Source organism: Dipteris shenzhenensis, chromosome 25 (assembly GCF_047967505.1).
Source record: "Dipteris shenzhenensis isolate YYH24624 ecotype China chromosome 25, Dip_SZ_1.0, whole genome shotgun sequence".
In the NCBI taxonomy this organism is placed as follows: domain Eukaryota; kingdom Viridiplantae; phylum Streptophyta; class Polypodiopsida; order Gleicheniales; family Dipteridaceae; genus Dipteris; species Dipteris shenzhenensis.
This window is the reverse complement of record NC_141620.1, coordinates 955853-969423: the sequence shown is the minus strand read 5'-3', so window position 1 is coordinate 969423 and position 13571 is coordinate 955853. Positions and strand designations below refer to the sequence as shown.

Sequence of the window (13571 nt, the reverse complement as noted above, 5' to 3'; positions counted from 1 at the left end):
AACACCACTCGCTATCATCCAAAGAATTAGCAAAAACACAATGGGAAGATAGGCTTCAACATGGAAATGGACTTTATCATGATAGGAAAAACTTATTACTATGGATGAATCAACTTGCTAAAGTCAAAATGGACATGTCTATCTTCAAGCAAGGCATAGGGGATTCATGTTTTGCTGTCCATTCTCTTGCTCTAATGAAAGAAAAGCAAAGAATCTAAGAAAAGGTCTAGGCTGGCCAACGGTATAGAGAATCGATACCGGGTGCTAAAGGTGGCAAAACCAGAAGACTGAGCTAACTTAACATATGTGAAGGTCATTTTACACAACGTTAGGAGAAAAACGCATCTCGTCTCTGATATCCTCTGAGAATATTTGTTGCGGGATGAAAATAGATACAAACTTCCGCAATATTGATACAATCCATTTACGAATGGATGAATTACAGCGTCTCTGGAATCTATGCGTCGTTCCAGGTAGAGGAAACACTTTGCTGTACAAGTTTCTGTGACACGATCAGCGAGACATTGATAGTCGAAGCGAGCAGCGCGGAGTTGGGGCTGTCAACAGGTGGAAGCTATTGCGAAGCTGCTGGGGTTGATGGAGATACTCTTGGTGCAGTTGTCAGTCTTGTAGATGCCTATCAACCGATCTGCAAGCTCAAACATGTTGTTCCGCAAGCTGTGGGGAAGTAAAAGCTTTGTCAATTCTAGAAACAAACCAGCCTGCCAGAAGTTGGAAAGCATCGTGTGGCCTGCAACAATTTCTGTTACCTGATGATGATAAATTGGGCATCTTTGGTACGATCCTTGATGTAGTGGCCCACAATCGACACGTTCTTGAAATCTACAAACCGACACGCGAGGCGATCTTATGGTAAGAAACTTAGCTGCATGGAAGGAAACTCTTTTTTCGTGAAATGCATGGAAGGAAACTCACCAAGAGCAGCATCAATCTCATCCATCACATAGAGAGGTGTAGGCTTGTAGTGATGTAGAGCAAAGACAAGTGCCAGAGAGCTAAGCGTCTGCAAATACTCGACAACTAGCTAATTTCAGAAGTCTATCAAAAGTTCATGAAGCAAATTATTGCCAACTCGGTATTACTGTCATGAAACCTAAGTTTAAAATATCTGCACATCAAGTTCGAATTTTGTTGCAGAAAATCTGAGTGTTTTTGCACCTTTTCGCCCCCTGACAAGTTCCCAATATTCTTCCAGCTTTTTTTAGGTGGTCGGACACTGAACACAACTCCTTCGGCAAAAGGATCAAGAGAGTCTACAAGCTCTAGTTCAGCATCCCCACCCAAAGTTATCATCTGTAACAACAGAATCGCGCTTTAGAGCTTGGCATCGAAACAGGAACAGCAATCGATGGCACCTCATCTTGCATATTAGTTTGCAGGTAAAGAAGCACAAGCCTGATACATCTCCTTCAATTTCAACGAGATCGCATTGAATCCAGCCATAAACTCATCCAACCTACAAACAGCAGAACTCGAATTTGTTAGTAGCTGAAGTCTACAAAGTCTGATATAGAATGGACTAGATATTTATTTACGTTTCACCTTTTCTTTCGTAGCTCATCGTATATCTTTTTGAGATCATCCCTTTTCTGGGTCACTGCATTAAGCTCGTTAACCCTTTCATCATAGACAGCTGCCTTTGTCCGGTACCTTCATGCAACAAGGAAACGTAAAAATATAGTCGCATCATGCGCTACATTTGAGCAGGCAGAACATCATCAGTAAACGACAGAGGGCATACTCTGTTATGGCATCCAAATTTGGCTTCATCTCTTTGAGTTGGGCTTCAACCAGTGCAACCTTATCAGCAACAACGGCCAATTCATTTGTTTCAACGAGTTGCTCAATTGCCAAGGCCATCTGTAGAAGTCCTGGATCTATGCCTTCCTTTTGTATCCTGTACAACAAATAAGACAATCATAAGAGAGCATTCTGGTTTAAAGTTCTTACAACCTAAAACTCAAGTGAAAGAAGCAACAAGCTAACAATGAATAGAAAAGCACGGGCCTTTTCCCCACAGTGAAACAGAACATTTTCTCAAACATGTTTTTGTGACAGAATACAAATAGTACGCCCTTACTGGTCCACATGCTGGCGCAGATCTTTACTAATCTCGTCCATTTGTTTCTGATATCCTTTTGCTTTCATCTCCCAATCTTTCAAAACCTTTTTCAGATCATCCAGTTTGTACTGTGCGTCCACCTGAATCCAATTGGACAAGCTTTGAATCCTGGTGAGGATTTCAGTGAAGACAGTAGCTGACCTATGGCTTATTCCCTTACTGCGAAAGGAATATTTTTAAGGAAAGAAACCGCATGTGTGTTATAGAAAGAAACTTTGCACGCTATATTCACCCACTAACCTCGCCTGTACGGAGCTCATCCACTATTCTTTTCCTATCAATGTAATCCTTTTGGGCAGTCTCCAATTCTTCACGTTGCTTCTCTAAAATCTGCAAAGCAATGATTATTAAGCATACTGATTTAGAACTCAGGTTCTCCATTGCAGGTCTCAAAGCAATGATGATGAGTTTCCAGACACCTGTTGCAGATTTTTATACTTTTCCTCCACTACAAAAGCCTTCTTCTCTATCTCTTTGAAATCCAATGCTCTTTTCTCTTTCTCTTCTGAGGCAGCTGCTTTCTCTTTAGCTGCATCATCAACTGCCTTCTTCAACTTTTGAATTGCCTTGGTGCCTGTTGTAATCTGGACCTTTCTTCGATTGACTTCTGTGTTTTTGGCATCAATATTCTGCAGCAATTGAGAGCAATAAGCTATCAAGGATATTTGACTTTAAAACACAGGCATGGAAATTACAAGTAAGAATTTATTAGCGATCTGAACCTCAAAATACATTAAACTAACCGCCTGAAGCTTTTCAACAAGAGCCTTTTGCTGCTGCAGCTTCTCTCCTCCTGCATTTTCCATTTTCCTCTGCAGTTCGTCTGCCTGATTTGCAACATAAAGATTTTAATCTAATGGTTGCAAATTTTTGAGGAGGATATGCAAACATGTAAATCTCAAATCTGAAAGGTCAACATAAAGATTTTAATGTAATGGTTGCAAATTTTTGAGGAGGATATGCAAACATGTAAATCTCAAATCTAAAAGGTGCAACCTTTTCTTTCAAGCTCTTTGAGTTCTTTTTCAGTCTAGACATCTCTAATTCTGCACTAGCCACACACTTTTCAAGTTCTTCAATTTTTTGCAAGTCTGCCTTGCTGGGATCTGCGGCAGCCCTGAGGGACTCAAGCTGCTGTTCCAAGCCTTGCTGCTGGGCCTTCAAGCCTTCAATCTGGCCAAAGATGCATAAACATTCAAAAAAAAGTAATTCACTCAAAATTATATATACGAACGAATGAAAAGCCCTTTTACTAGTATCAATACAAAATAGCAGTGATTTGTCGAAGCCCCAGTTAACCACTTGATGAAAGAGATCAGCAGCAAACCTCCATTTGAGTCTTTGCTAACTGAAGTTCAAGTTGTGTCAAAGTCTTTTCAGCTGTCATATACTGCTTTATTGCAGCATCAACTTTTTCCTGCAAGGTTGTATGTTGTTGTGTCAATGCTACCAACTCCTGCTCAGCTTTGGTCATGGCGTCTGCAGACACACTGCAAGCTCTAATCGCAGTTCCCATTCGTCCTCCCTTAGGCTTGTTGCCACCTCCGCTCATAGTACCAGACTTCTCGAATACTGCACCATCTAAAGTTACAACCCTCCTGAACTCCTTGTCAGGGCCGTAAGCAATTCTTGTAGCCTGTCAATGCAAAAACCACTATCTCTCCTTAAATGCACCCAATTGAAAATTTGTAAATATAAATTGGAGATCTGGCTTTTGAGACAAGACATGCAAATGCCTTCAAGGGAAGACTGGAATCTTCAACATTGAGGATTTTTAATGAACAATAGGAACAAATAAACACGGGCACTTGCACTTGGTTTTACAAACAAACACCTTGGTTTATCTTTTATCGAACATTGAGACATGATTCACATCTATGGATAGTTCAAAGCAAGGAAATTTTCTCCAAAGGTACCCATATAATAGGCACAGTGGCTTCTTTCAAGAAATTCTACACCATCTCAAATTGAACTTACACATTTATTGTCAATTAAGCTTCTCCCAAAAGAACCTACTTTCTCTTTTACCATAATGAGCATCATCTTCTCTCGGCAAAACTGTGCCTTTTCATAACCAACTTTTTCCTGGATCAATCTCCCATTTCTCCACAAGTTCTTCTAGCCTCTAGGCAAGCCTTTCTCCATCCTCATCTTTTCTAAGATTCTCCAAAAGCTCCTCCCACCCCCATCTGGCGAGCCAATTCCTACAATCTTTGGCCCATTCAGGCCAACCTAAAGATATTAGATTTTTATTAAGGACATCAGAACTGAATAATGTAGGGATACCAGTTTAACATAGGTATAAGGATCTTTGTGATATAGCCAACTGGATATTCAATCTGCACTTACGCTCCACTAGAATGTAAAATGGAGCGAGATTTTTTCAACTGTGTCGAATGACTAGAGCATTCTTACTTATAAAGGGTTAGAGGATCCTCCAAAATGAGAATCCCTGAGATGTTTGAGACAATGTCACACCTTATGTTTGTTTGCCCCACAATTTTTCATTGATCTCACATAGTATTAATTTCCACACAAAGATTAAGTGTGGAATGCAAGTAATTGCTAGGATAATCAGATTTTATTAAACATATGGCAGACAAGGGGGCATAATCCTGGATTCATCTAGATATATATAGTTTGAGATCGGAGACTCCACAGACAGCTCACAGGTTGAGAAGGGAGGGAGGCAGGGGGGGATGGGGGATTAAAAGGAGGCAATTGTAACTAGTCTACCTGGGCAACAAAGCCCTCACCAAAACTCCTGCACGTTTTGTCCTCTGCATTTGAATTGAATCATGTCTGTGAAACTACATAACTATAGTTCAGGTGATTGTCACCTCCATCTGAAAGAGACCAATACTTAGCTAACTCTATTTGTGTTTATACAGCCCTTGATATGATAGCACTACAATACCCTCAGTGCATAGACATACATGCAATCATATAGGTTGACTAGTTGAAGCATACCTGATCCAAATCTTTAGCTACAACTGTGTTTCCCAAGACACAGAAAAATGCCAGTTTAAGCCTGTTATCTTCAGTATTCACCAAGTCAAACAGGCGAGGCACTGCTTCTGGTGTCTGAACCTTCTCTTTCATTTTCTGAAGATGGCCTTCTTGCTTGTCCTGAAAAATACGCATGAATGTATCACTCGATTCCAAAGAAAAGAACCTCCTGCTATGGCAACTCCAGCCACAAATTTGTACGTTTGTAATGACGATTGCTATATGTTAAAAACATAACTCAATCAGATGGCTTCTACAAGCATTAATTACCAAAATCAGAAAGGTTGCTACTCCAAGGTTTCTGGTCCGTAAAAGCTCCACGCAAGCCTGAGCTGAAGAAGTCGTCTCCACAACAATGTAGTCTAATGCACCACAAGCAGTTGAAATTGCCACATCATACTTCGCTGCAGTCAACAAGCACAATGAAAAGAATTGATTAGCACATAGCATTCAAAGATTATCAAACTGACGACACGTGAGTCCAATAAACATGCAGGAGATTGCATTCAAATCACATACCAGAAATGGCTCCAAGATCTCCAAGACGGCCATATATTCCTGGAATTTCCCCAGATTCCTTTGCTTGTAATATTGCTTTCAACACAGATCCTTGACTCTTCTCTGACTCTAATACAGAACGCAACTCACTGACTTTCTGTCTGGCCACCTGCTCTTGTGAAGCAACAGCTTCTCCCTCTTTTGCGTACAACTGAAAGGATTCAAATAAAACAATTACACGCAATGATCAGAAAAATGGTAATCACGAAAATGAAAGAGAGCTCCAAAAGACCCTAGTATCTTGCACCTGCTCATTTTGGTGCCCTTCTCTTGCAGAAGAACGATTTTTCTGTATTGCAGCATCGATATTTTGTAATTCCTTCTCTTTGACGACAAGCTTTTGCTGAATAGATTTGATCTGATCTTGTGCTTTCTCAAATGCTTTTCGCTCTGAATCATGCTGCACATATAGCTCTTCTATGATTTACGGCATCCTCATTTCCCTCAGATATTATCTGCACTTCTAAGTACAGTTCTCAAAACACTCACCTTCTCGCTCAAAAGCCTACTTTCAGAACTTGCCAAATCGAGCTTTCCTTGGCAGTCGATTAACTGCTTTTCCCAGGGTTCCAAGTCAGCACGCACAGCTGCTAATTGCTCCCGATAATTTTCGATTTCTCCTGATGTTATTAAAAATTCAGGAAATTAACTTAATGACATAAATCGAAACAGAAAATGTCGTATAGCCTCAGCAAAATTTCAGAAGACTGGCATTCACAATTTAACGAACATAGTCAAAACCTTTTGAGCTTTCTTTTATTTTGTCCAGCACTTTTTCTTCTTCGCTGAGTTTCTCTGAAAGCTTCACCACATCCTTTTCTAGGTTTGCGATTGTTGATGTAGAATCCTCTGTTTCCTTCTCAGTCTCTTGAATCTTTGCAGTTTCCTGGAAACAAACAAATTGATATTGATCTAGCTTCAAAAAACGAATAATACTGTGATACGAATATTTGTTTCGAAGGCTATACCTTGGCGATCTTCTCATCAAGCTTCTTCAACTTCTGCTTCATGTGCTTATGATCCTCACGATACTTGAGATCTTGCCTTTCAAACTCCTTGAACTCTTCGGCGCAGCTTTTCAAATCATCTTCAAGCTCCTACGTCAAAAGGCATCAAAATTTGATGAGCTGGAAATATGTGATCAGAGGATCCGCCCACAAACACTTCGATCAGGTTCAACATGTAGGACTTTGCAAGGACAGACAAGGCTTTCCGACATTCGATCAAACTCAATTGAGCACATCCGTCACTAAATGAAGGTAGAGTTTGAGCACCTCACGCCTTTTGTTCTGTTTGTTGTACCTGACCTCCAGTTCTTTCATTGCTTTTGAGTGTTGTGCAAACGCTTCTCTGTTTGATCATTAAAGGCGAACTTTGAGCAGCACCATTTATAATTAAATTCAAAAATGGAGCTCCGATTCAGTGCTATGTATGAAGTACCTTTCTGATTTCAAGCTTTCTTCAAGTTCTGCAACATTTTGCTTCGTGCTTATAGTATTTGTCTTTGCATGTGCTAAAGCTAAGTCAGCAGCTTTGCCTCTCCATTTGAATAGTTCTATCTCCTTAAGCATGTAGCTTTCGGCCTCATTTTTGGCACCCTGAGGAACATTACAAATTGAACTTCTAGGTATTACATTGCCTGTTCTGGATGTAAGAATGAACTTAAGCACACCATTACCGTGCTTGATAACAGATGCACTTACTTCCAGACCATCCTTTTCCTTCTCAGCAATCTTGACTCGTTGAACCATGCTTCCTCTCCCCTCATTTAGAATTTCGAGTCTGGAAGCACGACATTCCGTCAAAGTGGTAGTAACTAGCAATGCTCTCTATTAAGAAGTCTTCAAGAGAAGGGGAAAAGGACAAGATGAAGCAAAAAACAAATCAATCAAACAATTTAGCTGTGCCTTTTAGTGACCGTGGTTATTAAGCTTGACATTGGAACATTGAGACACCTCTAGCAGGACTTACTGCTTGCTAGCCTCGTCGATCTTCTCCACATATTGAATAGAACCAATTATATCTTCCAGATACTCCAGAAAACCTTCATCGTGCGGTCCTTGTGATTTTGGCTTCATCAAAGAGACTTGTTCCACTTCCCCCTGCAGGATTGCAGAACCAACGGTTAATCCTCCTTGAAATCTAAATTGACCTTGGTTTCTCGTCAGATCTTCTCTCATTAGACACATGCTCAAGTGCTGATTTCTTCTAGTAGAGGCTTGAAATGTTCAAGCCTTGCGCGTGTCTTGATTAACTCTCAAGCAGGTAGTAATAAAATCTTCATAATATTTTGATGCGGACTAAGCTTCGTAAATGCCTGTAGGATCAAAAAGCGATTATTATCCAGGTCCACCCCCTTCGCTTTCAGCCTTTTTGTCACTTCGGTGAAGTTGCTAGCACGGTCGTCAATAAAGTATTTTGATGAGCTGTCTCTAAAGGCCACTCTTGTGATTGTAAAGTCTGATCCTGCAACAGGCTCGTAACTACCATCATCCTGTGAGAGGCATGAAGGGCAGTTAGCTTACCCTTCTTCCTAATAATCAATTACAATCTCAAGAACGTAGATACGGAGAATTAGAACAAAGTGAGTTACCAAATCTATAATTTCTTGAAAATGCACTGACACCCGTGCTTTATCCAGGTTTTGGTGATTTGAGGAGTCGTGAATTAGCTCTGCCACTTTGTTCAGGCGCATCTGTAACAAAGGTGCACAAAAAAAAACAGAAATTTCAAGGTAGCAAGTACATCAGTGCTGCCAACTATTTCTATAATAAAAGTTCAGCTTCGAAACACAAGAGGTACACAACGTGGGCTCACATTCTGCGTAAGGACCTATACCCCAGCAGAAAGAAGGAAGATTGCAAACATTACCTGCTTGGCACGCTTGCCAAAGACAAAAAGCATTGCATCAATGACATTGCTTTTTCCACTTCCATTGGGTCCTACGACCGCAGAAAAACTCTGCATGTGCCAGGAAAATCAATCACGCTAAGTTGTTAAATGTTTTACGCCTTTTAATGGCTACATACACAAAAACAAACGCGTCACTAAGAATCTCCCTGTAATGATGCAAACAAAGTTTTCTGTGTGCCTCAATGGCACAGTCCAAAGTCAAGCTCGTTCATGAGATAAAGGCCAAGTAGAGATATGGACTTTTCTATCTACTGACTGAAGTGAGATACGCAACCTGCCACTGATATGAGCTCTTTTTACGCTTTCTCAACCAAGAGGATTATTAGCACAGCGATGATGCTTGGCTGCATTAGTATGACAGCTGATTTGAGTAGACATAGAAGATGTTACGGGAATGACCACCAACAAACCTCTTCACGAGGGAATGGAATTTCTCTTGCACTTGTTTCGTCAACCCTCGAACCAACAGGGAATTCCATTAACTCAACTGCAGGACGTTAGTTCCAAAGCCATCAGCAGGACGGTCTGCTCGCTTTAGAAACCAGAGCCAAGTTTTTGCTTGCTCCCCTTCCTCTTCATTGACATTCAAACCTTACTCTAATGCTTTATATACAGCTTTTTTCGAACACACACTTGTCATTGTTGCCTTTTCCCAGGAAGGGGCATGCAATTTGGGTACTGCTTTGAATTTTGGAGACAGACGCTAAGTTTGTGGTTTGAATTTGCAATTGTAAGACTTGCAAAAGTGCAACCCCGCCAACTACAGACGCGATGCCGGAAGCTTGAGGCATGATTTGTATCGAGACTGTTACAGTTACGAGCGTCACATTTGGTTGCACTTCGGGCCACATTGATAAAAAACCTTCTCATTGGAAGCCAACAACGTTATTTTCACTTGGGATGCACAGAGAAAAATGCGTCGCGTGTTTCTGGCGCAGGTTCAGGATGAACATGCTCTTTGAAGATACCCAATAGACGATCTTTGGTGCGATACATAAAGAAAGATGGCTAAACGGGGGTCAGGCTGCTTACCAAGAGAATTTAAAAACTGTGATTCAAAGCTTCATTGTCTCGGAAGAATTCCAAATGCTGGCATTCTAGGCGATAGATGGTTTGTTGTTTCATTCTTTTGAGGTTGGATGGCAATGAGCGAAGCTCGATGCGAAGGAGCAAACGAAGGATCCACCAAATTGCGTTCAAAGAAAGGTGAACGAACGACAGAGAAGCGATGTAGAAACGAACCTTGTGAAAGGGGCCGACGCGCTGCTCACCGGCGTATGACTTGAAATTTTCCATGACCATTTCGCGGATGAAGAGTCTAGGGAGGGAGGGAGGGGGATGAGAAGCAGGGCGCCCCATGGCTATGGAGATGGAGATGGCGATGGCGATGGCGAGGATGGGAGGGCAAGGATGCGTGAGCAGAAAAGAGAGTGAGAGCGTTTCCTCTTCCTTTTCAAATTCAAATTCTAGTACAGCGGGAAAACTTTCTTAGCACAGCAACAAGACCTTGTGAACACTCTAGTTCAGCTGCTTTCATCTGATTGGGCTTGTCTAGCCCACCCTATGTTTAGCATCTCCCGTGCTTAAGGATGACACTCAATTTAAAGTTCGATGGTTTACTTTGATGGTTAAATGTATCGGTCTTGGGTTAAGGATGACACTCAATTTAAAGTTTGATGGTTTACTTTGATGGTTAGAGGTATCGGTCTTGGGTACAAATCCTACACACTTGACCTTGTGGGAGCACCCCTTTTGTAGAGCATTGAGTTCAAATCCTACATAAGTGACCTCCTACATAAGTGACCCCCTTTTGCAGAGCAGTGGGGCAGCTCAAGCAGTTTGAACACTTGCCCACTTGAGTGACTACCAACTTTCGATTCCCGTTGGAGGAGGAAACTTGCTACCTATTAGTGTAGGCCACAGGCGGTGTGCCCCTCGTGTGTGCAGGGCAAGCGGAGGGGGGGAGGGGCATGGGCAAAAACTAAAAGAGGAAGAGGGCCCTTCCATAGCATGGAAGACGCTAGCTATCATTGTTCACAACCCTTAACCTCAAACACAAACTTGCATCCCCATTGTCAGCCACTCATAAAGCCATTATCAAGCTCCACGATGGGCTACAAAAGCTCCTATGAGTGAGGCACATTGAAACATTTTGGTTTCATGCTGAATAGCTAGCACTCGTGCAACAATGTGAAATGGAGCTCATGGCTAGCTATGCAGCTTGATACAAGCCGGGGTTCACTAGAGTGGAAGGACCCGTATAAGGTCATCATTTTAACACCTCTTGCTTTCTTATAGGGCTAGCCTACCCCCCATATTTAAGCACCATATTCCCTTAAATAACAAACTCTTTATCATCATCCTCACACCTCTCATGTTTTAAGCACACCCTATTGGGGCTTATCTACCTTGTTAAACTAAACCTACATCGATCACATGAAGGATTACTATCTTGTTGACTTCTTGTTTGCTATGCAGGTGTTAAACTAAACCTACATCGGTCACATTGAGGATTACTACCTCATCCTCATTGTAAGCTTTAATGTAGCGTTAGATGGTTCAACTCTCCTACCATGGATAACTACCTCGTCATCATTATGCAAGCTTTAATGTAAGGTTAGATGGTTCAATCCTCTTGGCATGGATTATCCACTACTTTTAACCATAGGTTAATGTTTGTTACTTGATATACTAGTCGTCGGTTGTGTAAACATGAGTGATCGTATAAGTTATGCTTTAGAGTTGATCCAAAGGAACCATTGTTACAATTATGTTGTAATAAACATCAACATCAAGGGGGGCACATTACAAATGCAAGGAGTGAAGTAGGGTTTGTCATTCCCCAAGGGCACCATTATCACTTAGCTTAACTGGTGCAAACATGATGGCCTTTCGACATTGCCAAACCCTCTAATGCAAACATTGTGGGGGATGCCATCCCAAACCAATGCACTTTCACAACATGATGGCCTTTCCACATCGCCAAACCCTCTAATGCAAACATTGTGGGGATGCCACCCCAAACCAATAACACACACAAGTTGATGGCAACTATTATACCATCTTTACATTCTCTATATGCTTTGGGTAGGTGGCTAGACCTCGGGGGATGCCCACGTTGTTTCTTTTTGTATTAAATTAAATAGACTCACATATCCCAACGAGACTATTTCTCTTATTTTTGGTTGCCCAATGGTAGCCCTAGTACTCTCCTAGTAGTTATTCTCTCTCTCTCTCTCTCTCTCTCTCTCTCTCTCTCTCTCTCTCTCTCTCTCTTTCTCTCTCATGCCCATAGAAGTTCATCTCTCATTGAGGCATTATAATACAAATGCCCAACATGTGGTGTACCTATAATGAAGGGTTAAGTGCTTGTTGCTCATTCTCTTTGTTACCATGAGACCAAGCTCAGAGCTATCATAGGAAACTTGGCAAATAATAGCTGACCTCAATCACATCCATAAGTGCCATAAACATTAGCGGTCATCTCCCAATCAAGTGTTACAAAGTTGTACTGAGTATCCTTCCCAACTTTCAAGATGGCTCATCAAACCTACTCTCATGTTTCTCTATTATAGGATTATTGGATGCCTTAGGCATGCTCAGGTGTGTTCGAATGAGACATTATAGAAATCCCCCCTTGCTTTTCCTATTGGAGCTAATCTTGCTACAAATGTAGAGGTTTGCCACATGAGCATGAGCTTGGTCTAATAAATCACTTAGTTTGATTGATGTCATCTATACAAAATTCATGTGGAGGAAGGTAGGTCCATTTACAATGCCAACCACTCTTTAAAAAACAAAATTAGAGTGATGTAAATGACCCTTGCATATGATGGCTTTATCAAGGGAGTGTAGACACCTTGACGATTACATTTTGAAATGCTCAATGTTGAAGTATAATTGTTGAGCCATATGAGGGCTTACTCAATGTCTGCAATACTCTTTGAGGTATAGGCCCTTGACTCAACAATCTCCCCCCATTGGTAGAGTACCATGCAATGTCCATAGTCCTTAGGAATTGTGATCGTCCTAACATATTATAGGATAGGCCACTCATCATCCACCTCTAAGAGGTTTTTCCTAAATGCTTGGATCACATACATTGCTTTGATTTTGTCAGCCTATTTCTCAAGCAAGCATTGAGATTGTCTTGTAAGGTGTCTTGCAAGGTATCGTATTGTAGTGTGATTCTATAAATAATGTCTATTGTCATTTGCCTCTCTCAAGACCCCTCCCCCTCAACCCCCTCTTCTCCTCCCCTTCCGCCTCCTCTCAACCCCCGCTTTCCGTTCTCGTCCTCCTCTTCCCTGGGTTTTCTATCATGCCCTCTCACCCCCTCCCCTCAACCCCCCTCTTATCCTCCCCTTCCCCCTTCCCCCCTCCCTTAACCCTTGCTTTCCCTGCCCCTTTTCCTCTTCTTTGGGTTTTATATCATGCCCTCTCTGCCATTAGTTTATGTTACCTTAGATTATGTTAGGTTACATTAATCTAGCAGCAGGGCTTGCTAGCCTTCAAGATGTCAGACCTTGCAGCCTGCTAGGTATTACAACACCACTTTGAAGAGCTCCTGCAAGCTTCCCCTCCCTCCCGCCATTAGCTCTACCTCCCTCCCGCCGCTAGCTCCTCCCCTCGCCGCGACCACCTCCGCTCCCTCCTCCTCTGCCCTCGCCCCCCGCCCCCCCTCCCCCCCACCCGCCGCCCACCTCGCTGCGCCCCCCCCTCGCCTCGCCTCGCTCTCGCCCCCCCCTCGCTGCTCTCGCCTTCCGCTCCGCTCCAACCCGCCCCCCTCACTGCTCTCTCGCCCCGCCCCTCCGCTCCATCTCGCCTCACCACCGCCGCCCCCTCCCTTCGCTTCCACTCCGCCTCCACTCCCCCCTTCCCCTCGCCTCAGCCGCCCTCACCCCCCCTCCGCTCTCATCCACCCCGCCCCCTCCGCCTCTCCTCGCTT

At 42.5% G+C, this 13571-nt stretch overlaps 1 protein-coding gene across 1 annotated transcript; it reads right to left on the bottom strand.

Moving 5' to 3' along the window:
* Positions 1-200: 200 nt before the first annotated feature.
* Positions 201-10011, bottom strand: SMC3 (structural maintenance of chromosome 3). Its single transcript, XM_087396360.1, has 28 exons — positions 9866-10011; positions 8582-8671; positions 8304-8405; positions 8028-8204; positions 7682-7812; positions 7414-7492; positions 7151-7308; positions 6985-7060; positions 6679-6807; positions 6452-6596; positions 6200-6330; positions 5958-6110; positions 5672-5861; positions 5423-5556; positions 5114-5272; positions 3471-3779; positions 3140-3316; positions 2887-2970; positions 2563-2772; positions 2384-2473; positions 2102-2223; positions 1763-1918; positions 1564-1671; positions 1417-1477; positions 1180-1314; positions 937-1024; positions 771-843; positions 201-678 (listed from the first exon to the last, which is right to left on the bottom strand). The coding sequence occupies exons 1-28, from the start codon at positions 9980-9982 to the stop codon at positions 561-563; spliced, it is 3702 nt and encodes a 1233-aa protein (XP_087252486.1). The 5' UTR covers positions 9983-10011; the 3' UTR covers positions 201-560.
* Positions 10012-13571: the final 3560 nt, after the last annotated feature.

What these genes read in the sequence shown, in the direction of transcription:
- SMC3 (XM_087396360.1), bottom strand. Translation starts at nt 9,982, where the DNA reads ATGGGGCGCCCTGCTTCTCATCCCCCTCCCTCCCTCCCTAGACTCTTC. An exon ending in TTGGCAAGCGTGCCAAGCAG is followed by an intron (nt 8,406 to 8,581) that starts GTAATGTTTGCA and finishes CCTTTGTTACAG; the next exon opens with ATGCGCCTGAACAAAGTGGC. An exon ending in GCCCAATTTATCATCATCAG is followed by an intron (nt 679 to 770) that starts GTAACAGAAATT and finishes ACTTCCCCACAG; the next exon opens with CTTGCGGAACAACATGTTTG.